A 25,723-nucleotide genomic window follows, 5' to 3' on the forward strand; every position below is an offset into this window, starting at 1 on the left:
GATAATATTTAACGATTAAAGCGTGGAATAGCTACGTATAGTATATATGGTAACCTAGTCGTGTCTCCTCTATCTTCGCCAAACGGGCAGCGAATTTGATTGAATTGAATGCTCCCGCATCCTCCAAGCTCGGTGCGACGTCTTTCTTTCAGAAATATGAAAAATAAGCCTCTATCGTGTCAGGTCACTTGATATGATTATCGTTGAAAGGGCGGCGATTTATGAGCACTCTCTTTCTCTCTTTTTTTTTTCTCTTTCATCGTCTTCGACTGACTGAAGCCAATGCAACGGAATTACAACATGCGTTATCGCGTTAATTTTCCCGGTGTTAACAAATTCAATCAAGCGTAGCGTAACCAGGGATTCACCTCGCTTCGACTTCTTTTCTTTTCGTTGGATTTACTGTTCAAGATCCTATACAAGTCTGGAATTTTTGCACGAATTATTCAGAAAACGCAGGTAGAGAATTATACCTATTTTAGAATGAAAACCCTTCTTTTAGGAAGAAAGAAAAAAAAAATGAGTTAGGTACTCAAAGAAGAAAAACGCGTACCTGCATAAAGATTTATGTATCTGCTTAGTGTTAGGTCGAACCTTTCTTGGAATAAATATAAAAAAATCACTGAAATCTCAAATAAAATTATCTTCATGAAACGTTGAAAACGAGAAATTCAAATTGGAATGCCCGAGCTCACCGCGACTGATACGATAATTTATTAACGTCGATCACGTTTATTACTAATCGAGCGTTTACGGCCGCTAAAATAATTTCCGCCGACTCGCATAAGCTTCCAGCCAGCTGAAAACGAACTCCTCTTTGAATTTGCTTTTCCCTCGCCGCTGCGAAGATAAAAAAAGAGAGAAAGAAAGAGAAAGCGCGATACGTGAGATAACGTGTCTTTCTCGGAGTAATGACCAAAAAAAAAAAAAAAGAAAGAAAGAAAAGAAAAGATATATCTTCTTACGCATCTAAGAAGAGTGAACAGCAACTCTCTTAGCGCGGTCGCTCGCTCGCTCGCTTTGTCACCTTTACAAAATTTTTTGATATCCTTGTGAGGGTATAGAATTCTAAACGCTTTCCCGCGGCACACGCGACAAGTTAGGACCCGTATGACACTAGAAACTAGACACTACTAGAAAGTATAGTACATAGTTCATTACGTATATACGGTGGAGCATACGGACGAGTTACGTTGAGTTCAAGAGGTGTACTCGGGCGATCAATACTTCAGAGATGGAACAAAGAGCAAGAGCGATTTTTCGTAAGAGTCGAAAAAAAAGTATTGATCCTCCGAGAATCTTTATTATAAAGATTAAGAGAAAAAAAAAAAATAATAATAATAATCGTAATAATAATAATTTAGTTATTGCCATGTGAAACCTGCGCCGATTATCTCGTTACAGGCGCCGTATACATAGATGAGAGGGGTGTTTAAAATTAAAGACAGCCGAAAAAGAGTGGTCGAGATCAGCGCGCGGTGTGCCGTTTCACGGCACAGCGGCGAGTCGCAGGTGGAGACGCATTAGACATACGTGTCGCAGCACGCGTTACACGCACGTTCGTTCCTCCCCCGCGTCCACGATGCGTTAAGGGACGCTGCTTCGCAGGAAACATGCCGCGCATTTATAACGCCGAGCGAATAGCTAAGCCTCCCCCTCGCTCGCATATCTCTTTCATCCCTCTCGTCGAGAGCTCGCGCGATTTAGAACGGGCGCTAACGTTTAACGCTAAAACCCAAATCCCAAACGGGATCGCGCGTACAAAGTCGTTATTTTATTTTCGAGGAGTTATTAACGCATTCGTGATACATCGCCGTGTCGCTAATGCGTCGTGGGTTCTTAAACGTTTACCGAATATAAAAATGCAAATTTCGATTACACACATATATTTGTCTTTTTTTTTTTTTTTTTTTTTTCCTGTTGTGTGTACTCCGTGGACGTGACACGGTGCATCGCTCGTATTTCTTTAAACAAACACGCGCGTACTCTATCAAAGTCGGTCGGTGTACAAGAAAGGCACGCAATAAGAAGTCGGAAGGATACAAGAAGAACGGAGACGCTCTCACGTTCGCTCGCTCTTTGTTCTTTTTATTTTTTTAATGTTTTTTTCCTTTTTTTTTTTTTTTCGAGTGCTCGGAATGTAAAGGGAACTTCGATTACGCGACGCGTGTTTCATCAGAACAGGGGATGTTTGGAAGGCAGCGTTCCGACCGACTATCGAGCGATTGCTCTCCTCGAATTAACGACGATTCACCCTCGCGGCGTCGAACCTCTCGAGCACCCTTAAACGAAAACTACCCTAACACAAAACAATAAGAAAAGATAACTGCAACGGGGATTCGCGAGGCTGCTTACGCGTTATTACAGCAACGGATAACACTCCTCTCCAAACGCTCGATACAATAACTAACGCTATTTTGAAGCTTAAATCACGAAGCGCGAGACGTCGACAGCACATTTCGTGGATCTACGCGTGGATATGATTCGCAGATAAAAAGATCTCGCGCGTTTTTTGTCGTCAACATTTTGGAGAAACGAATGTACAGAGGCAAAACGTATCTTTAGCAAGTGTTTTTCGTCGAACAAACACGCACACGCAACACACACGCATCACGACACGCACATTCATTGAGTTAATTTCATTCGGACAGATCGCCAATTGCATATCGCTAGAGCACGTCCTTCGAGATTGATATTCTCGTGAGTGCAACCTCGTAATGAGCTACATTCTAATTTTCGCGAGTTATACTTGGAAATGATTATTGAATCTTCACAGCGAGCAGCATATTCGAACTTCTCTCTTTGATTATCGTGAAAAAACTCGCGCGGAAGTATTTTATTCCGCCCAGAAAGGAGCGCGCCGAGAGTAAAAGTTAAACTAAATTAATCTAAACGTCAATAAAAAAAAAAAAAAACGGCCAAACGATATGCACGTTACATAATCCTCAATTTTATTAATTTTGAAACATAAGAAATTATTTTCAACAATTCATATCTTGCCAATATAATAACATAAACTATCTAACAATGTATATTGAACATCTTAAAAATAACAAGATTAATAAACAAAACTCCAGGATCTGACGCTGCTGTAGAAGTACACGTAAATAAGGAAGCTACATAGTCAAACTAAAAAGTGCACAACTTGTTTTGTAGCAAAATCCGATCTACGCTGTAACCGCTTTTCCACGAATATTTCTGGAACAGTATTTTCAATTCCAATTGAAAAAGTTTTTACACGCCTCTGAAACAAATTTCTCAATTACGAGGTTATATTCGCATTTTACTATTAGAGGCGTGCGTTCATTTAATCCCAGAAATTCACTCTACATCGTTATTTTCCTTATTTGTCAATCTTCGAATGTATCGAAATATCCAGACTTTCGCTTCCTAGCCGGTTGCTCTCCCATTTACTTATTATAGGTATGTTTATTGTTTATGAGATGTGTATATAAAAAAATATGAATCGTCTCGTTTTCTTTCTATTAGAGGTAGATACGCAGGAAACAGAAGCGATACTCTTACGTTACGTTTTTCCATTTTTTTTTTCTCCCCCTTTTTTTTCTTTTTTGGGTGTATTCGACCGTCATGCGCCAGGTTGTCTCTCTCGCGGTTTAAAAGCAATTCTGCTTTTTCAAGATTCCTTGCGTTTATTTCGAATGTAAATCACTTAAATTAGACCTGGTGGAGTGCGTAGCATAATAATCGTAATCACACATTAGAGCACACTTAGGTAAAAAATAATTATGATCAACTGCCGCAAGAGAGAGTAAACGAATTTTCAGATTAAACACGGATCTACAGATATTTTATAAAATAGTTACGTGGCATCTGGTGCAATAATCCAACAATTTCTACCTACCGGCACTTAAGGTGCCAACTAATTTTTAATTTTACTTACATACATTTCTATAATATAATAAAATAATTAGCTGGTCTATATATGTATGTGTATATATATACATACACATACATACATATATACATATATATATGTATAGTATATATATACATATATATATATATACACTACAAAGACACAAGAGTCTATAACAGTAGGAAGTTACAATTTTTTTTTCCCTTACCTGACGTTAAACACTTTTTTTTTTTTTTATTGCAAAAGAATTCGTGATTTACATTTTAGTTAACGTTTAACAAAACTAACACTGGTTTTGTACGCGCACACATATATGTATAAGGGCATTTATGCAAATATATACAATTACTGGATTGAAAGACAAACTATTAAAAAAAAAATGGAACGTTAATGGAAAATTGCGATGTTCGCGTATTCAACTATTTTATGTACATAAATTCGATAATGCAGAATAGCAATACAAATTAATGAGCGTTAAAACATTAATTAAAGCGTTATAAACGAGAACTAAATATCCAACTCCAACTTGTTCTTTCGTTTTGATAGGAAATGCGCCGTAACCTAACGGAACGTTGAATCTCTTGACTATTTCGTCGTTTTGCTAAATTGCTTTTATTGCGTCTCGCTACTCCTTCCTCTTAAAACGCAAGACGAAAAGACGCTGCACCATTTCACGAGCTTGATATTATTCGCTTACCATGTACGTGTCTGCGGCATACAATGAGGTCGTCGTACGTTCACAACTATACTCATCACTTGCATTTAGCCAGTTTCAACGTCGTTATTTTCAACGGTCGAAAGATGGTTCTTTAACCACCGACCGTAAGCAGTTGCATCGTCGTCGACGTATCCTCAGGTCAAGATGACGCAGATATTTAATGACACAGATTCGCGTGAAACAGCAGCAACGCGACGACCGGTATTCCCGTAACGCGTAGTAATAATGTTCCCGATGGTGGCGTCTCGCGCTAGTGTACGTCGCTAGCTTGGCGTCAGTCGGAACTGTTGCTGCTATTTCCGAAATATTCTCCGGCGTCGCCGCGGCAAATCGGACACGTTCGGTTAGACTGTAAAATAAAAATTAACAGAATGATAATTAAAACATTGTCTCGAATACATTATAACGACGAAGGACGTTGCAAGGCTCACCTTAAGCCATTTGTCGATACATTTAGAATGAAATTCATGAGAGCACGGCAGAACACGTAGAGATTGGAGGGCCTCGAAATCGCACATGCACACAACGCAGTTGGTCTGATCGCCCTGATGTGTCTCTGCATTGAATTTGTAAGAGGGCAACTGCTCGACTTCTGCACGAGTCAAACCCCGTGGCTTGGCTTCACCCAGTCTTTCGGCCAAGGATAACAATGCTTCGTAATTCTCCGTAACCGACTCGGGCGAGGACAATTCTACATTCTGATTGTAGGGAGACAACGGTGGATTGCTGAACATTGCACTGCAAGTAAATATCACCATGTGAATTAAACTATTGTTTCGCATGCCTTAGAAATTATATTAATACGTGAAAGTTTCGGTACGTACAGGAAGTGCAGTAAATATCCCGGATAAGCCATGGGTAATTGAGTCGTGTTCCTCCATCTACCGAATCTCGGCCGTCGCAAAACGCTAGATGTTAACCGTCGGTTTCTGTTTTGTACAATCTCTAATTGACTATTTCGTGACTCCGACAGAAATAAAGGCGGCGGTGTCGTCACCTGTGTAAGAGCTGGCGGAGAATATGAGTGTGGTAACGGCAATGGTGCACCAGCCGCGGCGCCCACTCTGTGATGATGATGGGACTCTATCAATTCGAGTTCAACTTCTCTCTAGAAACATAAATGGAGAAACGTTCGTAGTGAAAAAATTTTGTGAATCACGAACATCTAGCATGTTCAATGTTTGCGATCACGCAAGACTAGACGTAAAATAAAACTGAAATATTAATAAGATTAAACGAAAAAAATGTAGTATGTATTTTTTTTTATAATAAAAATTTACCTGCTGAGATAATTGATGATGCGCAGTATAATCGGTGTGGACGGGCGGTGGACCCGCAGTGTGCAGTCCAGCGACACCACCTGCTGGTGGCGCGTACCCTCTAGGAGCGGCACCCACCAAAGGACTGACAATTCCGTGACTCGGATGCGTCGGATGAGCAGCAGAGTAATGATTGTGATGATGTGTTACCTGAGAAATACAAGACTTATACATGTATATAAAAATATCCTACTTAATAGAATATAATAAAATACAATTAAAAAACTGATTTATGAAAAGATCGAAAAAAAAATTAAACTATTATTTGTTCGATCGTTTCAGGCAAACTTGTTGCCGACCTACCTGGCACGAGTGTCCAAACGGGTGCGTTCCATGAGGTGAATAGAGACTGTGAAGCTGACACGGAATCCTGTAGCCAGACGCCTGTGGGTGCCACAGCGGCTCTCCACTAACGGCGACTCCTAGGCCAGACACGCCGACTTGACCAACGTCGACAACCACGGGCGCGTTTGCACCCTGCGCGGGATGATGCCCCGTTCCACTGGCCGCCGGATGTGGATGGGGATGCGCCTGATGCGCGTTATGGATGTTATGATGAGAGTTGTGCAGACCGTGAGGGTGAGAGCCGTGAATATTGTGATGCGAATTGTGAAGGCCGTGATGAGAATTGTGAATGTTCTGGTGAGGATTGTGACCGAGGAACGGAGAATAAGAGAACCCGAACGAATCTGTATATCTCTGATAACGCTGATTTATCACCGTTGAGATGCGGGTGGATATGTGATTGCGGGGCGACCGCCGTTGTGGCGCGCCCCCAAATTCCCAAGGCGGTGGCGTGTGCAGGGGTGGTGTCGGCGCTGGCGGCGTCGTTTCTCGAACCTCTATTCCCGACACAGCACCGTTGCGAGATATTCGTCGACGTTTCCTTGACGGCGACTCGCTCTGCAAATATAAATATCACACGGTTTGTATCGTTTTTTCTTACTTTTCCTCCATGCTTCGTTTGGGACAAAGAGACACGTTTCTCTTGCACAAACCATTCAACGGAAAATACTAATCAACACTTTTAGAGAAACAAAACAGCTTCTCACTTTTCTGCCATCGTCTTGACTAGGTTGCCTGTAGTAAGGTGGCGATGGTTGGATCTGCACAGGACTTAGAGGTAGCTGGTTTGTGGCTAAAAGAAAAAAAAAAAAAACCAAGATGTATAAATCATTTCCTCAATCAAGAAAAATTATTTCTAAGGTTTACTTTTGTTCAATTAAATTGTCGCAAAACGCTCGAGGAATAAAATACCTTGGGAATTCCTGCGATACTCCATGTCCACTCCACTGGCGCCGAGGCCGGGACTGATGTTCAGTATAGGGCCGCGCATGGTGTTCTCCTGAAATGACAATGTAGTTGATATAATTAGCGAAGGAAAGAGAGAAAGACGGAAAAAAAGAGAAAGGCGTATTACCTGTCCACAGATATTGATGTGCAACGGTGGGGAGTTGGCCGGTGGGCCTACCGGTTCCTGGGGGAAGTGCGGAGACGGACCTCTCGTCTGTGGGCTGTGCTGCGGTGGTGGCTTGTATCCCACGCTGCTTCCACCCACGTTTCCGTGATAGGAAACCTCCTTGCCAGTCGGTCCAGAGGACGTGCCGACCCCGGGGCAGTCCCTGCGTAGGGAGAATATATGAGTCGGTTGCGCGAGATAGCTGCACACACGGTGGCAGCGCACGGGAAACGCGAGCGGAAAATACGTAGTAAATCCTCGCGAGATACGCCGTTCTCTGCCGAGCGATAACTCGCTCGGTCATAAGCGCCGATATACTGGCCGCGTAACGAGATGAGTCACGTACATAGCGGCCACGGAACTTTGCCAACGCGAGTCTTGCCCGCTGAGGAGGAGAGCTTTTCTTCAAGCGTGAAGGAAAAAAAAAATAAAATAAAATAAAATAAAAAGAATGAAAAAAAAAAAGAAAAAGAAAAAGAAAAGAAATTCTTTTTTAAAAGAGCGAAATTTCCAACGTGAACGAGACGAATCTCTTCGTCCTTAATAAAATCGACAACGGAATGGCTCCTGAAAAATATCGCGAACTTTAATTTGACACTCGAGCGAAGGAAGTGACGGAAATTCGACGTAATGCAAATTTGAACGAGTCTACTTTAGCTTGGTCCCCGTGCTTGCGAGCAAGCGTGCGTATTGATCCGCGTGGACGCGAAACGCGATCTATTTCGACGTGTGTCTAATTAATTTTAGTCCCGCTCGAAGGTCTTGCCGGCGCGCCAAACTGGTTTCCGGGCGAAAATCCGGATTTTCTTCGTCGATGCGCGAGTGGCTTGTCTACTATAAAAACCATCGAGTTTACTCCGTGAGCGATTATTTGCAGAAGCCACAGCGATTTTGCAAACGTCCGCGGGATTTCAGACCTCGCGAGCGAGACTCACGATTGAGCAAAACTCCTTCCCGCAAAAGCGGTTTGCGAAAGTTCCCAGTCGGCCAGGAACCGAAGCGACAGCGATATTCGCCGCCGCGATGTCCGTCTTATTCGCATCGTAAACAAGAATAGGAGGAAGAGGGGAACCGCGGCGCTGTTGTGAAGCGAAATATCGTCGGATAAATCGCGAGTGATACTTCGGGGGGTACCGCTGATAAATAAGTCGCGAGGCCGACGTATGCCCGTTTCTTGCCGCGCTCGGCGAATTCTTGAACGGTGACATTTTATTACGACCGAAATTAGAAGCGGCCCGGCCGTATTAAAGATTCGAAGAGCGGTGATAATTTTATATCGCCCCGAACGTTATTAATCTCGCCCGACATTCACGTCTTCAATTTTCGGTTAAAGCGGAAAAGCGGACGTCGAACTCTCGGGAGCGAGTCCGCGGTCAAAAGGCCGTCCCTCGGATATAGCCGCGGATGGAACTCGATGCATTCGTCCTGACCTACAAGCAAGTACAGACGAATAAATTGACCGTAATAGTTAACCGATTCGGCGAACCCGCGGCGGCACATTTATTTTTATTTGCCACGGATTTGCTTATCGTTAGACAATCGCGGGGACCCGCCTCGCGCTCCCGCGGAGCGGCGTTACAAAAGAATGCACGTGGTCGCCTATGTAAGCCGAACTGTAACGTTACATAATGCACGACGCGCCGTTCGTAAAATAGTCGCACCACGTTCTCGCAGTAGGTACCATGATGTAACGTAATGCTATTTACATAATTTCGTCCGCGTGCGGCGTTCGTACGGCTTGGCGTCAATATTGCACTCGCAGTTCGTTTAACGTACTTGCAATTCACTGCATTATGGCACTCGACTGGATTTTCCCTGAAAGGAAGTACTTTTATCGAGGAACCTATCGCGCTCTCCCCGTTTCACTTTTTGCTCCGGTCATCTTTCGCGCGCGTCAACATTCGCGAGACGGCTCGGAAGAGAGGAAAAAAAAAAAAGAAAAAAAAAAGGAAAAAAGAAAGAAATCTGTAATTGCACACTGGCACAAAACTGATAAGAGCGCGAGTATGCTGAACGACAGATAACCAGCGGAACGTATAAATGTGGCAAGAAAAAAAAAAAAAAGTCGTGGAAAGTAAAATGTTTAAGCGGGGCGTAGTAAAACCATTCGTTCTCGATGGATATTAAAGTCAATTGGCGGAGCTAAATGGCTCTCAAAGATGTCGATGTCGTGCGTCAACAGCGATATCGTCAGGCTGCAAGAATTACACCAGTTTGGACACGACCGCAGCGAGGATGGGGCTTCCACCAATGTCGAGGAAAATCACGAGGGAAAAAATGATAGACCGCTACGGAACATGTGTTACTTATTGCGCTAATTAAACCGCGAGTTAACTTCGTTGTCGGCTGTTAAAAGTGTACGTGTGAATCGAATACGCAGCGTTCTCTCAAGGAATACTTCTAAATATTAAATTGCAATTTATATCAGTTTGTAAAAGAATGTAAAATTTGTGCCAATTAATTAAATATTAAATTATGAATCGTCGAGTCGCGTCGAAAAGTCTTCCTCGCGATAAAATGTCTATAAAGACACAGAAACGTTTTTATATGTATGTATGCTAACTGATTTGTTTCTATTTTTGGATTGCTTTTTTTTCTTTTCCTTCTATCGAGTATATTAATCATTTTTATCCTGTAAAGTTTATATTTAATGGCGTAACCTTGCGATAAACGTAAAATTTGCACCTCTCAAATCGTGCAATCGTAAACTGATTATAGACACGTGTTTGCAACATAAATTTATATATAGGCAAAGCTAGATATAGTGATTCGAACATACGAGCCAACATTTTTTCCAATGTCTCTTTTCATGCAACTTGCAATTTTTAACATGCAAAATACCGCTGACCGATTACACTTTTCCTCAATACGTACATACATATATCAGCAACGAAAAATCGCGTTAGAAATCAAATTTATAATTAATTCTACATTTTCGTTCGCGTGCAAATAACCACCACAACAATAAAACCAATTTCGCATTTGCAAAAAAAAAAAAAGGAAAAAAATTTTAATACATTATAAAATTAACTAAAAAATTATTTTAATTATCTCTTCACTGAGCGCCTCAAAATCTAATACTATTAAAATTATCTTTAAGATTTTTACGATTTGTCAATGTTTAACAGTAAAATCACCAATTATTTCAACGTGAAATTGAATCGGCACTAACGTCTTATTTCTTTAATCAAAACGCCGTAAATTTCGTGCCAGGCAAATAAATAAAAAGTCTACCGATTTAAACCTCTGTGCAAACATACATTTTTAACCCGAATAGGAATTAGCGTAACGTTTCAATAAAAAAAAAAAAAATTATCAACCGCAGCTTCGCTCGAAAATGTTTCTCCGAGCAACCCGCCGTCGGCCCGAAATTTTATTATGCAAGATCAACAACAGATTAACGGGATGTGGTACGCGAGAAATTTCTAATTAAACGTTCGTAAATCTGTAAGATTGTGATATATCCACGCAAGTGCGGCAAAAGTATATAATAGTCGTGTGTAATGAAATTCAGCGATTCCACACTCGCATATATAATACATGTATATATGTATAGGACGAAAGTGTACGCGGTCGGCATGGGGAAAGAGAGAGAGAAGGAAAATCGATAAACCGATTTAAATTAAGGCAGGATAAACGAGAAACGGTTCACCGCGCGTGCGAACCGGTGAGGAAAAGAAAAAAGAAAAAAAAAAAAGAAAAAAAAGGGTTTCAAAAAAGTGCGAGGAGCGCGGAAATAAAGCGCGTCTCGCGAGCACGTCATCGCGGCGGGCCCGTTGATTATCGTTGATTAGAGAGAATCGTCGACTCTTCAACGTTCAGCTTCTGTGAAAATTAAATACACGCGAGCAGCCGCGCGCGGTCTCTCAGCCTGGGCCTGAATGCAATATATTTCAACTTTGGTTTTAATTATAAAATTGACTTTACATATAAATTATTGGAAACTTCCGCGTGTGTCCGTATATCGTTTTTTGTCTTGTAAATATACGGCGCATCGCGCGATACTTTCGCTAAGCCGTATTCGCCGGGTCCGCGAGATTGTTAACGCACGGTGAATAATGGGGAAGCCGTGGCGCAAGAATTTTTGCCGCGCGGGTAAAAGGAAGAGGAAAAAAAAAAAAAGCTCGATCCATCCTGTAATGAAACGCGTGTCGACTTTTGAACGATCTGATAGAGATCGAGAGCGTTTTCCAGACGCTGAATAAACGGAATTCTATTTACTCCGGACTTTCTACAGCTGGTAGAAAGTCCGTGGAAATTGTACAGGGCGTCCCAAATTCGTCTTATTCTCCCTGTCGTCCGGCAACTTTTTCGCCAATGTAAGGTAATTGCTTTTCACTATCTGAGGTATCAAAATGTACGAAAACAAGATGCGTATTTTTCGTTATCGCGCGGTGCCCGAATATTAAATTAAAAAAAAAATAAAATAAAATAAAATAGAGCTTGTTACATTCGTACTCAATTAATAAAACGTTCTCTTTTTAATAAGAGAAACTCGCGATCAAAATGCAAATTGAGGTATCGGTACACGAAAGAATAAAAAAATAATTAAAAAAAAAAAAATTAAAAAAAAAAAAAGACATGTCACAAAGCGTTTCGTTACAATAGAAGAATCTGCAAAGGGGAGGGGGGAGGGAACGGGGAGGGGATGAAATTAGATTTACCGGCAACTCGACAGAAATATGCTCGTCACGATATCGTCTGAGCTGTGCACTTGGAACATGCACGCCGGGAAAATTCGCGTATATTCACGACAGCGCGGCGGCCGCAATAGCACGGGAGTTCGTTAATATACCCATTGTGATATCGTGACGGTGGCGGGCACTGCCGGTACGGATATTCCTTGCTGCCGGCGGCAAATTGCTGCTGTTGAGACTGGTGCTGGTGCTGCTGCTGAGGCTGATGCTGCTGATGCAGACCGTGGGGATGCCATCCACCGTTCCGGGGGTGGGAGGACGCGGGGGTGCGCGCGTGAGGTCCCGATGGGGCGCCATTGGCCACCACGGCTCTGTAACGTCCCGGCATGCCCAAGCTGCGGTGCTGATGACTCCCGGGGCCATTCATCCTCCGTCCGTCTTCCTTTCTCTCCGTTTCTTTCGCGCCGATCTCCCTCTTTCTCTCTGCTTCACCCTGTCTCTTTTGTCACTTGCTCTCTCGTCCAGCGGTGCTCCTTCTCCTCCTTTTCCTCCTCGTCGCCGCAGCCGCCGCCGCCGACGCCGTCGTCGTCGTCGTTGCCGTCGTCGTCTTCCTCACGCTTGGTACAAGGAGGTTCCCTCTCGACGTGCGCGCACGACGCTGGGCGCAGCCAGCCAAAGCCGGCTGTCTTTTCACCTCTCTCGCAAGATCACTGGCTGAACCGATCGACGTGCACCGAGAAGAACCTGGCGAGGGTATTTAAATGTTACCTAGTCGGGGAGGATACTTAACGGATGTGACAGATCTCTCTTTCTCTCTCTTTCTCTTTTCTCTCCCTGTCTTTCTGACTCGTGCCGGCGCCGACTTGACATTTCGTAACGCGAGATAAACCCGCCGAGGGAACGTCCGAGCTTGGCCGGTAGCCGATATCGTGCCCCGTGACACTTGGATATTTTTTCTCGCCATGGAAACTCGTTCGATCGTGTCGTGTTTATTTCCTGAAGAGAGCCGTCGATTCCTGCTCCGGAAACCAGAATCGACTCGAGATCTTTCTACGTTTTATTTCCTTGATTTTGAATTAAAAAAAAAAAAAGAGAGAAAAAAAAAAAAAAAAGAAATTAAGCTGCTCCCGCGAGCGCCGCACTTCAGCATTCCCATCGAATAATCGTCAATCGGGAGAAAGCCGCGGTGAGAAAAATATATCCCGCGCTAGTTTGCGTTTATCCAAAAGTATTGTTTCATTCGCAAACAATTTCTAATGTTCGACTTGCGCAATCGACTGACGGCCAAATCGGATACGTTCTCCGACGTTTGATACGCGTCAAGCTCATTATTCGTGAATAGCTTTTGATAATATTGCGTTAACGTTACTCTAATCGTCTGCCAAATCCTCGATTTCCCTTCGTATGCTTTCTTATTTTACCGACACTGGAAGGTGTCGTAGTGACGAGGCGTTCGTGAAAAGGAGCGACTATACGTAATTGTGAAAAAATAAAAAAAATAATAAAAATTCACGTAAATCAAATTTAATAAATTGAGTGGGACGCTAGTAAATCACGTAATGCGAATATTTACTCCGCTAATTTCCGGAAATGTCGCGCGCGTCGTAAATACCTCCACTCGCGCAAATCTTTGTTTCTTTCCTTTTTTTTTCAATTAACAACTTAAATAACAACACGACTATTGTCGAAAAGGATGAATGGTAACGTTCTTTAACGGATAACATCGGCACTTTTATATTGCAACCGTGGTGCAAGCGAGGAAGCTATGAAATACGGCGCCGCCACGCAAGAGGACTTTGATAACAATAAATTCCCGATTGAATTGAAATTATAAAATCAAAAGCTGAAATATAACGAAGATCAGTATCTATTCTGCCGTCATAAATTGCCGTGATAATTAAATGTCAACGTAGAAGGTTGCTTCGATATTAAACGCATACCTTTGCACGATCTGATTTTATCTTGTTTAAGTGTCTTTTTTTTCTTTTTTTCTTTTTTTTTAGTGAAACGTAGGAATATCAACTATGCGAAAAGTCGCGCTAGTTCTGTAAAAATTGACGAATATCTGAATAAGCGCTCCTTTTCAACAGCTCGCCGGCACGCAAAGGCCCGCGTACACCTTACACATCTCGAATTTTAAGCGGCACGAGGAGGTAAAATCGTACGTAAAAACGCTACTCTCTTTCTCGCATCGATCGCGATATTTACATAATGAATCGAGGTACAATCAGTCGTTAATGCAACAAGGGAGAGACACTTAGAAATAATGCATACAGTCGTGTCGATAGGTCGAAGCGCAAGGTAAAACAAATGGAAGAAAAGTTTCCACCATCCATAAAGATACGAACGACGTTTATTGCTACTTTGGTTGATGCGAATGTTAACTATAATCTATGCAAGCGAAAGAAATAGAGTAATAGCTGCGTGCGCCGTACAAGACAAAGCAGAAAGGCAGTTTCGTGCAGTAAGAAAAAAAAAAAAAAAAAAAACATATAAGGATGCGTTTTAGCGATTAACTTAATGGTGTGAAAAGGGCGGCGGCATATCGTATCGAGAAGGAATTAAAGGGGAGGATAAGCGAGTCCCTACCGGAAACACGTTCGATTCGAATATCATATGCATAATTGATCTCCGTAATTTCCGCAAGTGCAAAGTACTCCGGGCACGTGAATACCGAACAAAACGCTAAAGCATATTTAACTATAATTAAAGGATCGTAAACAGCGTGCGGCTATAAGTTTTGTATCATAATACGCGCGACGCACACAGTCGTCATTTAATTTGCGGACAATCTCATTGTTAGATGAATCAGGGGCGTTAAAACTGCAGTTTCATATTTTTGCATAAATAACGAATCGGTAATTATTGCTTTTACTATAAAAAACTTAATGTTTCATAATCCCACCTTAATATTTTTTAATCGAAATAATATAACGTGTCCGAATCAATTCAAGAAAAAAAGAAAAAAAAAGGAAATACTTGCAGCTCTACTTTAAAAGCGCACAATGCAACCTTTAACTTAAAGAAAAAAAAAAAAGTCAGACGAATATCATCTCCCGGCGGATAATTTCAACCAAGTTGTACGCGGCGTTCTGTTTGCGTTGTTCGACAGACCGAGGATTTTTCTCAGGATCCTTTCTCGGCTCGCCGCTGCTTTTTGTGAGGCTTTTTGGGCAGAGGGACCCATCGTGGCATCGCCGGGCCGCCTTCGTGAACCCTGGGCGCAGGTCCGAGGAAACGATTAAGTGAACCGGAATATCCAGGCCCCGTTGCTTTTGGGCCTGGACCTCGAGAGACCCTCTCTCCGCTTTCGTGCGGGCCTCGGGTTCGTGTTCGAGGGAAAAATGTCTGCGGACCCGAACGATAACCGTAAGTCCGTCGTATATTTTTAGGCGGACCTCCTCACCTCGCGCTAGCTCGCCTGCTCGTCGTTGACAACGTGATAAAGCAAGACTGCTCGAAGAGAAAGGGGAAAGAAAAAAAAAAAAGGGCGGAGTGCTTGATCTTTAAAAAGGCAAAGCCTGTTCCGTGATAAATACCTTTAAACAAAATGTTATACATATACTCGAACGAGAAAGGTCGTCAAACAATGACTTATACGCACGTACGTGCGTGCATGTGGTGCGTACATCAGCGTACGTGAAAACATGCGCGTGTACAAAATGACGAATTCTTTCATTTCTTTCACTGTTGTACTTTCAATATCGTTTCTCTTGCCGTGGCGTCGCGACTATTGATCGTGTGTGGAAGAACTATTTCTCGATAAAGGTACAACGTGGACACGGGAGCGCAACACGGAATTATACAATGCGATTCTGCTTCAGATACATTTGACTTTGCAGATGCTGCAAAGAGAAATATATACAGAAGTTAAATATAATTATTTAAACCATTGCGAGAAACGCAGCGGTGGAAATAAGTCTCTCGAGCCGTCGGGAAATAAAATAGGGGAAAATAAAAATTATATTTCGAAAGATCGCTCGCCACGACGATCCGCAGTGCAACTGCAAATGTAGACTGGTACGAAACGAGACGTTCGTTCTCGAAGGCACGCTCTCACGCGTTTTGAGGTGCTCAAAAGCGGAATCGCGGCTTCTGTCTCCGCGTGAAATCGGCCCCTGTGAAGCTCGCGCGGATAAATATTCACGAAGCCCGGGTCTCGTCACCGAGAACGAAAACTCGTCATTTCGGGAAGTCGACCAGCCCGCGCGCCGTACACAGCGCTTGACAAAGGAATCGAGACGGTAAATTGAGCAAGTTGGATTATCCGACTTTATAAGGAAGAACGAATTATCGATCCTCATGCTGTAAAGACCAGTATAGCCTATTCTCCATCGGCCTACGACGTTTCCAGATGCGATAACGTTGCATCGATGCGTTCGCCAGCGAGCGCGTACTACTCGCCTATGCTACAAGGTTCTTAAACTCAGCCTGCGACAGACGAACGGATATTCTTAACCGAAATTAAACTATCTCTAAAGCTAAAAATATAAAAAAAAAAAAAAAAAATTAAAAGAGAAAAAAAAAAGAAAAAGAGAAGGTTCTTTTTATCGCTTCTTTGCCTTCTCATTTGCAGCGTTTGCGTCGCTGCTCGCGCGGCGATATTCTTCAATTTCTCTTATCGGGCTCACGAAACTGTGAAACCGTGCGTGGGATATGCATCGAGCGGACATCGCAAGCCAAACAACCAGGTAGTCAGGCAGGCAGTCAGGCAGGCCAGGCAGGCAAGCACCGTTGCCTCGATATGCGTGGCGATTCGTGCCGGGCGCATGCTGCGCGCATGTATATGCAGCGAGACCAAGCGAGAGAGCCGGGCTCCAGCCTCCTGGTGGATGTGGTACGGTGTCTGCGCAAGCGGAGAGAAACCCGTTTACCTTTAAACGCGCTGCTCTCGCGGTAGCGACGACGACGGCGACGTCGCTGGGCTCTCTCCTCTTTTTTTTTTCCTTTTTTTTTTCTATTCCTTTGAGGGATACAAAAAGAAGAGGCGACAAAAGCGAAAACGCGAGGCGAAGTCAAAGGACAGTCAGCCCGAATTAACAAACGTCGTACGCGTTCCGGATTAATCGTTTAAAGTGTTTAAGCTTTAATCAATCGGTGGACCAATCGCGTCGGTGTACCTGCTGGCCGGCTCTCGTTTTGTAAGCGTCGGTGAGATGGAATTAATTATTTTTAGACGCTAGAAATTTCGAATTCTATGGAGAAATGTCAAGAAGAGAACGCCCTGTTCAACGCACTGCCTATAAAATAGGCAGTCTTGTTTAATAATCGTGACGTGATTACTTTGAAGAAATATTTTACTTATTGTCGGTTCGCTTTTGATGAATATTAATTAATATAAAATGCAAGATATTTTATATATATAAACTCGGAAAACAGACAATGCGTTAACGTCTGCGACTCGAGATTTACCGTAAGGGAAACGCATTTTATGCGGCAACCTGGATTCGATAAGACGGAGACGCGCCACATGCCGTGCGCTAGACTGCCCGAAGATTTAGCGATTCTCCGCTTTGTGTCGGACAAGAAACGCTCTCTGCGTAAAATATCCCGGAAAACGTCACTAAAGAGCATCTCAAAGTGGAAAATTATTTACCTCCTTTTCTAAAATATAGCACGAAAATATACGGCAACGAGTTTCACGGAGGAAGAGGAGGCCGCTGGCGAATACGAGAGATCGCAGCGTATTCGTATGAGATTTACAGATCGCACGGGAAAAGTTTTTTAAATTATTATCGGCGATGAGAAAAAAATTGAAGTCACACTTAAGTGCCGTACAATTCCCTATACTTTGTTGCTCGCACATTGTGCTGTTGCACTCGGCCGCGTATCTCGTATGTGTAAATCAAGTGTGCTCTACACAGTTGAGCTTGGCGCGCGCGCGTGCTATTTCGAACAATTTCGGTATGGATTCGAGTGTAGCGGCCGTGTAACACGCTATCGGCTTGAAATCCATCGACTCCTTCGAAATAGCGGCGGCGTCGACTCTCGGAGCAGCTGCGTTTTCGATTTTCCGGCGCACAGCTGGCGTCCGCCTTGCACACGGGAGTCTCGGGGCTCGGCTCGGCTTCGAGCCCGAGTCGATCTTCAGACTTTCATCGTCCACTCGAGTCCCCCAAAGCCCTCCAGACAAGAACAAAGGTCATTGGTCCCCGGGTCGAAAATCGAGGCCTGGTTTGCCGAAGAGGGGGCCTTCTTCAAGAGAGTTTCGGCTTGCCTCCGAATCCTCCAGGAATCGCCAGGCCGAGAGAGCTCGAAGGAGCTCACTCTCTATCGATCCAAACCGCTTCGTATCACGAAACTGGCTGGCACCTCAGAGACCTCGAGAGGAAGGGAGATGGAGAACGAAGGAGAGACTAACAGGGAGAACCACCATGCAAAAGCGAGACGGAGAGATGGAAAAGAGAGAGAAGGTACCGACACCCACCTTGCTCCCTGAGGGATACTGATCCGACTACTGATTTCACGTCTTTCTCGTCACCCTAATTTTTTTTTTTTCCTTTCTTTTTCTTTCCCTTTTTTACTTTCCGTCACAATTTTTCGGGTCTAATTAACAAATTATTCATGAAATTTCCTTAATCGTTCACCCAATGACCTGTCCTATATTACAATTTTATATTAGAAATCCGAAACCACTACTTTCTCTCGCTTGTGTTTTTTTTTTTTTCAAATTTTGCTTTCTCTCAAATAAAATTATAGAAGAAAAATCGATAAAAACTATCGAGATAAAATATAGTTTTTAGTAATATAACGTTTGCTCTCACTTGAACAATACTTCTGTAATACAACGCTGCGTTTTTTTTTTTTTTTTTACTTGACTTTTATCGATACTTCAACAGTCACACGAGCCATATAACATCGTTTATTCCCGACAGTGATATAAATGTTACTTTAAAGCTAGAAATTTAACTTCAATTTTGATAAGCTGACATATTGGTTCCCTATTTAAAAAAAAAAGAGACGTAAAGAATTTTACTGTTACGATCGTTGTCGCTTTTTCCGCTATCTTTGATTCAACTCTTCATGCATATTAATTACCAGCAAAGAATGAAATTAAATATAGCGAGCCGCGCGCTTATTATAAACGCAAAACACATAAGAATATTCGCTCGACGCAAGAGTCATTACAGTTTATCGCGTTAACGAAGCTTAATCGCGATTCGCCGTTGTACGTTGTACCAACTAGAAAAATTCCTTTCCTTACGCGTGCGTGCATTAATTATTTTACACCTTTCCATCCCGAGGTCGAGTAAATCCCCGCCTATTTTTACGAATAATCCGTCATTTGCAATTATAAAGAAGGAACTACTCCAAAAAAGATGTAACGACCACTTCAACACGAGGAGCATCCGACAGCTAACGAGCCTCAGTTAAACTTTAATATTGTAAACAGATAATAGGAAGACCCGCGATATTAAATATTACATCGCAGGATTTTCAACGGCGGAAAAATGCCCGGAGTCGGAAGCGGCCTCTCGTTGATTGAAACAACACGGTCGCATCGGTGCAAGTGTGATGCGATCTTAAATTACGTGACTGTTTCTTATATTTATAATTAATAAACAACGATATTCCCGACGATTACGCGGAATCGCGCACGACCGAGCGCGGATGCTTCGCTCGCGATCGGCGGATACGCAGCTTTCGCGTACGTTAAAAACCGGCGAACCAGTCCCACGTGCAAAGAAACCCCGGGAAGCCGTTTCGATTTATCGAACGTGTATATACCTACGAGGTGATTGCATTCGGGTTTTACGGGCCGAGCGCAATCGCGCAATTACTCGAGCGCGGACCGACTCGCACGTTGGCGTCTCTATCGCTCAAAAAGGTTTTGCAGCCTCTCCGTCACGGCCGTCTGACTAATCGCAAGAAATTCGCGCACGGCTCCGATCTGTCGTAAGGAGAAGGTTACTCAAACGTTCTTGATATCGACAAGAAGATTAGCCCGAGGAAGGAACGAGATAAATTTCGTGAATTAATTATAGATTCAATTCACTATCACGCGCGCACGTTTTTTCGCCAAATTCTAAATTGTGAGGACTTCGCAGAAGCGCACACGATATTACGCAACTTGCACGGCATCTAATCACGCGAAAAAAGAAATTTTTGATGGTTGAACTAACGTTGATTTTTTTTTTTTTTAGGAAGATCCAAAAAGGAGTTCAACATTAATATAACGAAACAAAACGTATTTCATCTGGATTGTTAATTGTGGTGCTTTAAATACCGCGGAGAATTTCAAGTAATTATAATAATATGTTTCTACAATGGCAGCTTAGGGCAAAAGTGCGGTGACTACAGATAATACCCGTGTTAAATGAGAAAGAAAGAGAGAGAAAGAGAGGAAGAGAGAGAGAGAAATAAAAAAGATAGAGATGGTTGTTCCCCTTCGTGCCTTACGGCCCTTCGCAGCAGGGAACGGCAATCGTCCACGTCCATATTGCTGAGGAGAGGCGTTTCCACGAAAAGTTTAGTCGAAAGAATGTCTTTTCACCTAGAGAAACACCATACGCCCGCGCGAAACTTGAATAAAAAATACCACGGGGACGGTATTTTTTAATATAAAAGTACGAAATCGCAATTAAATCTTAAAGAAAAAAATAAAAAATAAAAATTCTGTTTAAACAGAATACAACGAACACGCGCGAGTGCAGAAAACTTATAATATAATCTAAATTTCACGTCTTCGCGTGCGAATCGCGCTCCATATATAATGCCAATGTAAACATCCGACATTCCTGAATCCAAGTCACGGTTTCTGACTTTCACGAATTTTTTTTTTTCTTTTTTTTTTTACAAAGCCAGATCACGGTCGAGAGCTTTTCCGGATTTATTGCAACGTTAGCAGCGGCTTCTGCGGCCGATCGGCGATGCGCTCGTGAGAGCGAAAGTGCTCAACAATTGCGACGCGCAATCCGCGATTGTTGCGAGGCTATCGCAAGCTGGTAAATTGCGCATTGCTCATTCGCGGCTCTAAACACCGTCCACGCTTTCTCGATCGAGCCGATTGGCACGACCGCGTATCAATATTGAAGACAAAGAGAAAACAAATTTTAATATATTCTCTTTCTCTTTCTCTAGAAAGAAAAAAAAGAAGAACGTAGGCTACTAAAAGAGAATAAGTTGAAGCGTGCACTCGTCCGTTACCCACTGCGTGATATTTTTTTGATACGCCAACTCTATTTCACAACGCTCGGAAATACTTTTCGCTATTCGATCGAGATAATTATTGTCGAATATTTTGTACGGCTTCGGTAAAAGGTAAGAGCGCAGATTGCCGTTTAAAATCGAAACTACAACAGAGCGTAAGCAAAAGCCAAATACGAAAAAACGAAATACGCATAATTAGCTTTGAAATTGATAACGATTACCGAGTAATTACTCTTCTAGTTTAACGTAATTTTATTTGCAGGTAATGGTAGCACAAGCAGCGATAATTGCATAAGGACTCGAGGCTTTGTTCCATACCACATGCTCTCCGCTCACTTCGCTCAAAGGAAAACGCGTGCTTTCTCTTATCGTTGCCGGCTGATTCACAATTCTCGTAATGTGTCATTATCAGCGTAAAGCAATGTTACACGTAGAAGCAGATAAGTCGGGAAATGACAACGTCACGTAGAAATCGAAATAGAAAAAAAAAGAAAGAAAGAAAAAAAAGGAGGAAAAAGGAAAAAAAAAAAAGACACGGATATTGCAAAAACACCTTCGTCAACGGCGGTGAAAACGTGCCTCGCGTTTCCTCCCTTACTCCCTTTTCCCAGGACCTTCCACCGAAGTTATTCAGGACGGAGAGAGGGCGTAGGGCTCCCTCGACGGAATAAAATTCTAAAAAGGGATTCCGTGGAAGAATCACGCGGTCTGGATGCAGTATTGTACTCGCTATAGATTCTTACGCCCGAAATCTATCCGTTTGGCGTAGACCAGCGGCGGCTACAATAGAAAATACCTTTCGATCGCGGGTACCTGGCTCGGCGGCGATAGACGGCCGCTTCTTGAAGAAAAAAAAGAGAAAAAAAAAAAACCTTCGAGAGATACCTGTCTTCCCCCGGCCACCACCTGCTCTCTCGCCGCTATGAGACCTTCATGAACATATGCCGCGTGTCTGGTGAACAATATTCCCGAGTTGCCGAGAGCAGCTTGCGCGATGCGGGGACTTAGGGTCTGTGGGTCCGAACCGATGGCACGGCGACGCCAGTCCTACCCTACCCTCGAATATATTGCGCGCGATTGTTTGGTGAGTACCCCCTTATCTATCTCCCGTTCTTAATTTATCATTAAACACTCCGGGAAAAAAAAAAAGCGATGAACAATTCTCGTTCGTCGGCGCGAAATTCGTTGGCCCGCCGGCGGATTTCGCGTATGGGACGAAAGTTCGGCGACGTTCCTTCGCAAGCGGTTCACACGAAGACGGCATGTATCGTTTTTTCGAGCCATTTTGAAACGCTTAATTTCCTTATTTGCTGCTCGGCCCGCTCGTAAATATGCAATATACCCGGAATCTTAGAGCGGCCGTAGCAAATATATTCTTTATTCAAAATGAAGAGCTCCGAGCGCGCCTCTCCTCCTCGATATCGGCGAAAGATAATCGGCAAAGCGACGAGGCGATATCGGCGACGTATCGTGATATTTCAATTCCAAACGCGGACTCGATTCTTTTGTTCGCATTGATTTATGCTCGCGGTCGGAGATTACTATCGGCGAGCGTAACGCGGAGCTTCATACGCGCGATTCATGCGCTGCACGCGCGGATGTGTGCGCGTTTCCTCGCGTAAGGGGAAAAGTAAATTTTGGTTTCTTCATTCGGAGAGGAAAACTTGGAGGAAACGTTTTCCCTTTCCCCCGGAGACGTCGATAAGATCAACGCGCACGGCCCCGCGGATTGCGATACATCGGCAAAGTTGCGGCACACGACATCGCCGCTCTGTCAGAACCCCGCGGACCGTATTGAAAAGTTTACCCGGCTGGCTTTCTAACCTCGTGGAGAGATATTTACGAAGGTCCGGCCGGAGAAGCCATTTTTTATCATTCGGGTTACATAAAAGGTCCCGAACACGTATACTCGGGCGTCGCGGTGAACCGAGAGTGGCCGCGGGAGAGACAAAAGCACCCACTGTCGTCGAGTTTAGGATGGATGCGATCATGTTATATTCAGAAAGAGACGAGGAACCGTAGTTTTATCGCGACGATATTGTATTTTCTTCTCGGTGGAGAAGAAGCCGAGCGAATCGACCGCGCGTTATTTCGACAAAGGAGAATAAATCTAAAATCAGATGGAGAGAGAGAGCATACGTGAGACGCGCGTTTGGAACACGTTCGAAAGGGTATGTAATTATACAATTTCGAGAGCGTCCCCGATGGATGAAGTCACTTTAGAAGTCGAAGAATCGAGCTCACGGATACTTCAATCATTTAGCTAGCCGATTCTTTTATTCTTATCGCGAGAGTCACACGTAAGAGCGTCGTTAATTATATAATTTAGCAGTCGTAAAAAAGAAAAAAAAAAGGGGAAATAAATAAATAAATATAGTGTCGTTGCAATCGTCGCTAATTAGAGCGAGCTTTATTATAAAAAAATACAAAGAAGAGACAGAGGATTATTTTGTAAAATATACTTCGCCGAATGTTTATGTGACATTTTAGTTTGATTTTGACGGTATTTCAACGCGCTCGTTATTATTACAAAAGTTTTGACTTAACGCGGATCCGGGCTGTGCCGTCAAAAAAAAAAAAGAAAAAAAAAGGTCACCCAATAAATATTCGACTTTCTCGCATTTTTACAGAAACGTGTTCCACACGTGCGTCAGTCAACTGGCATGGGAAATCGGCCGGGCGACGGAAAATCATCGGCGTAACTCCGATCTTGGCTTACATTCCGAGGCACCAGCGCGAGGTTGTCGGCGGGTCTTCGCGTTTAACGTATTCCTGCAGCTGTAATTCTTTTTCCAAACGCCGTAGCAGCGTCAACGTTTGTCGTTCGCATGACATTTGCATTATCACGTACGCGATACGTGATAATATAAATGCGAACGATGAATGTGTTTGCACGATCGACGTCGGCGAGTCGATCGTATAACCGAGTCACTTATTCTATTTATTTATCGTGCACATACGAGGAACACATTAAAGCGCCTAAGAACGGCAGCCAGGCTGCGTGAATGTACATGTGCGCGCTCAATGTCGGGCTTGAAGACCATCTTCCCGTCTTTTTACTCTATAGGTCAGGCCGCGCGTTGGAAAACATTTTTTACATCACGCTGGTGAGTCTAAAAAACCGCTCTGATAAGCCACGGCTGTGTCGTGATATAAGCGAGTGACGCGTTCGCATGAGCAACGTATCGATGTAACGTTTATTGTAACCCGAGCAATTAAAATCTAATTCCTTATCAAATGTGGATACGTTTTGCAAACGAAATTAATAATTATAATTATAATAATAATAATGAAAAGCAGAAGTAGGGGAAAAATAAATAAAATTAATTTCTTTCACGAAAAGAGAAGTTAATCGCGCTGGCTCGATGATAAAAATTGAAAAAGTTATTAATATTATTTATGACTATTAATATTAAAGAAATTAATTATTAATGTTTCCCACGAGCGCCAGGTAATCAGAGAACTCGAAAACTACTCGCTCTGGAAATACAGTTTTAAATTGTGTTTTCAGCCTTCACTTTGTGCGTCTTTTTTTCTTCTATGACTGAGACGTAATTGATAAAATTGCTCGTGACGGCACTATTTTAAACGAACGCGTACGCGTTAATTATATATGCCACCAATTTTTGAGTAATTAAAAATAGGCACAAAATGTGCTGCGTTACATTGACCTTCGCATTTGTTTATGGAATTATTGCCAATCACGCTGCATTTGCGCTTTTACTGAAAAGTATCGCAACATTCGTTCTACTCTTCCACGTGGCGCGTGGTAAAATATCAACGTTTCGCAATGCCTCAAAAAAAAAATAAATAAATAAAAAAATCTGCGAAACGAGCCGTAATTCAAGCGAATGGCTGATAATTTTTATTTGCGCCGGTACGGATAAACAATGTCAGAAACGGGGGGGAAAAACAATCGCACTCGACGAGCTTGATCGAAGATTCGAAGGCACGGCACGAAAAGTGCTGCCTCAAAAAGCCATCGCTGGATGACAATCGCCGTGTCGCAAGGCGAGTAAATATTTCATTTCGGCGACAAACGATGCGACACGCGACGTTTCGCAACGTCGATTTGAATAGAAAAGACGCGCAAGAGAAAAAAGAGAAAAAGAAAGGAAAAAAAAAAATGAAAGAAGAAACACGATATATCCGGAATGGCGAGTCGTACGTTTGCGCGTCCTCCGCTACGAAATTAATCTCTTTCGACTGCTTGGGATACTTGAAATTCGTCTATTAACGTTATCGACAATGTGTATTCGGTTTGTCAAATCAGTTACGTGACCGAAACAATCGAAAGCGCAATGTAACGAAAAATCGTTTATTCATTAAAAACAAAGTTCGTTTTCTTTCCTTTCTCAGCGATATCTACTTGAACATTTAGACTTTGTATGCATGCATACGTGTCGTAAACCAAAACTTATAACGGCTACTTAAAATTAGCAGAGAATAACCGTCGATCACTGGGGGAAAAAAAAAGACAAAAAAGACAAAAAAAAGAAAGAAAAATGGATTTCTTTCAAGGGAACAAAAATCATTAATCAATTTTTAATCAAAGGCAAACAA

At 42.9% G+C, this 25,723-nt stretch overlaps 1 protein-coding gene across 7 annotated transcripts in view; it reads right to left on the reverse strand.

Annotated features, from left to right (window-relative positions):
- Nucleotides 1-1,888: 1,888 nt before the first annotated feature.
- Mura (ring finger protein murashka) overlaps nt 1,889-25,723 on the reverse strand; it is a 36,452-nt gene continuing 12,617 nt past the window's right edge. For 4 of the 7 annotated variants that reach the window (XM_070674852.1, XM_070674850.1, XM_070674851.1 and 1 more), the window contains 9 exons: nt 12,169-12,754; nt 7,335-7,536; nt 7,172-7,259; nt 6,967-7,052; nt 6,218-6,817; nt 5,876-6,079; nt 5,420-5,703; nt 5,027-5,333; nt 1,889-4,944 (listed from right to left, as the gene is read on the reverse strand). In XM_070674852.1, coding sequence (XP_070530953.1) covers nt 4,870-4,944; nt 5,027-5,333; nt 5,420-5,703; nt 5,876-6,079; nt 6,218-6,817; nt 6,967-7,052; nt 7,172-7,259; nt 7,335-7,536; nt 12,169-12,437 — 2,115 coding nt within the window. In that variant the 5' untranslated portion in view covers nt 12,438-12,754 and the 3' untranslated portion in view covers nt 1,889-4,869. Of the gene's footprint in view, nt 4,945-5,026; nt 5,334-5,419; nt 5,704-5,875; nt 6,080-6,217; nt 6,818-6,966; nt 7,053-7,171; nt 7,260-7,334; nt 7,537-9,079; nt 9,379-12,168; nt 12,755-25,723 lie in introns of those variants that run through there. The other 3 variants (XM_070674853.1, XM_070674855.1, XM_070674854.1) reach the window with 3 other exon arrangements.

The sequence above is a fragment of the Cardiocondyla obscurior genome, linkage group LG03 (assembly GCF_019399895.1).
Source record: "Cardiocondyla obscurior isolate alpha-2009 linkage group LG03, Cobs3.1, whole genome shotgun sequence".
NCBI lineage: Eukaryota > Metazoa > Arthropoda > Insecta > Hymenoptera > Formicidae > Cardiocondyla > Cardiocondyla obscurior.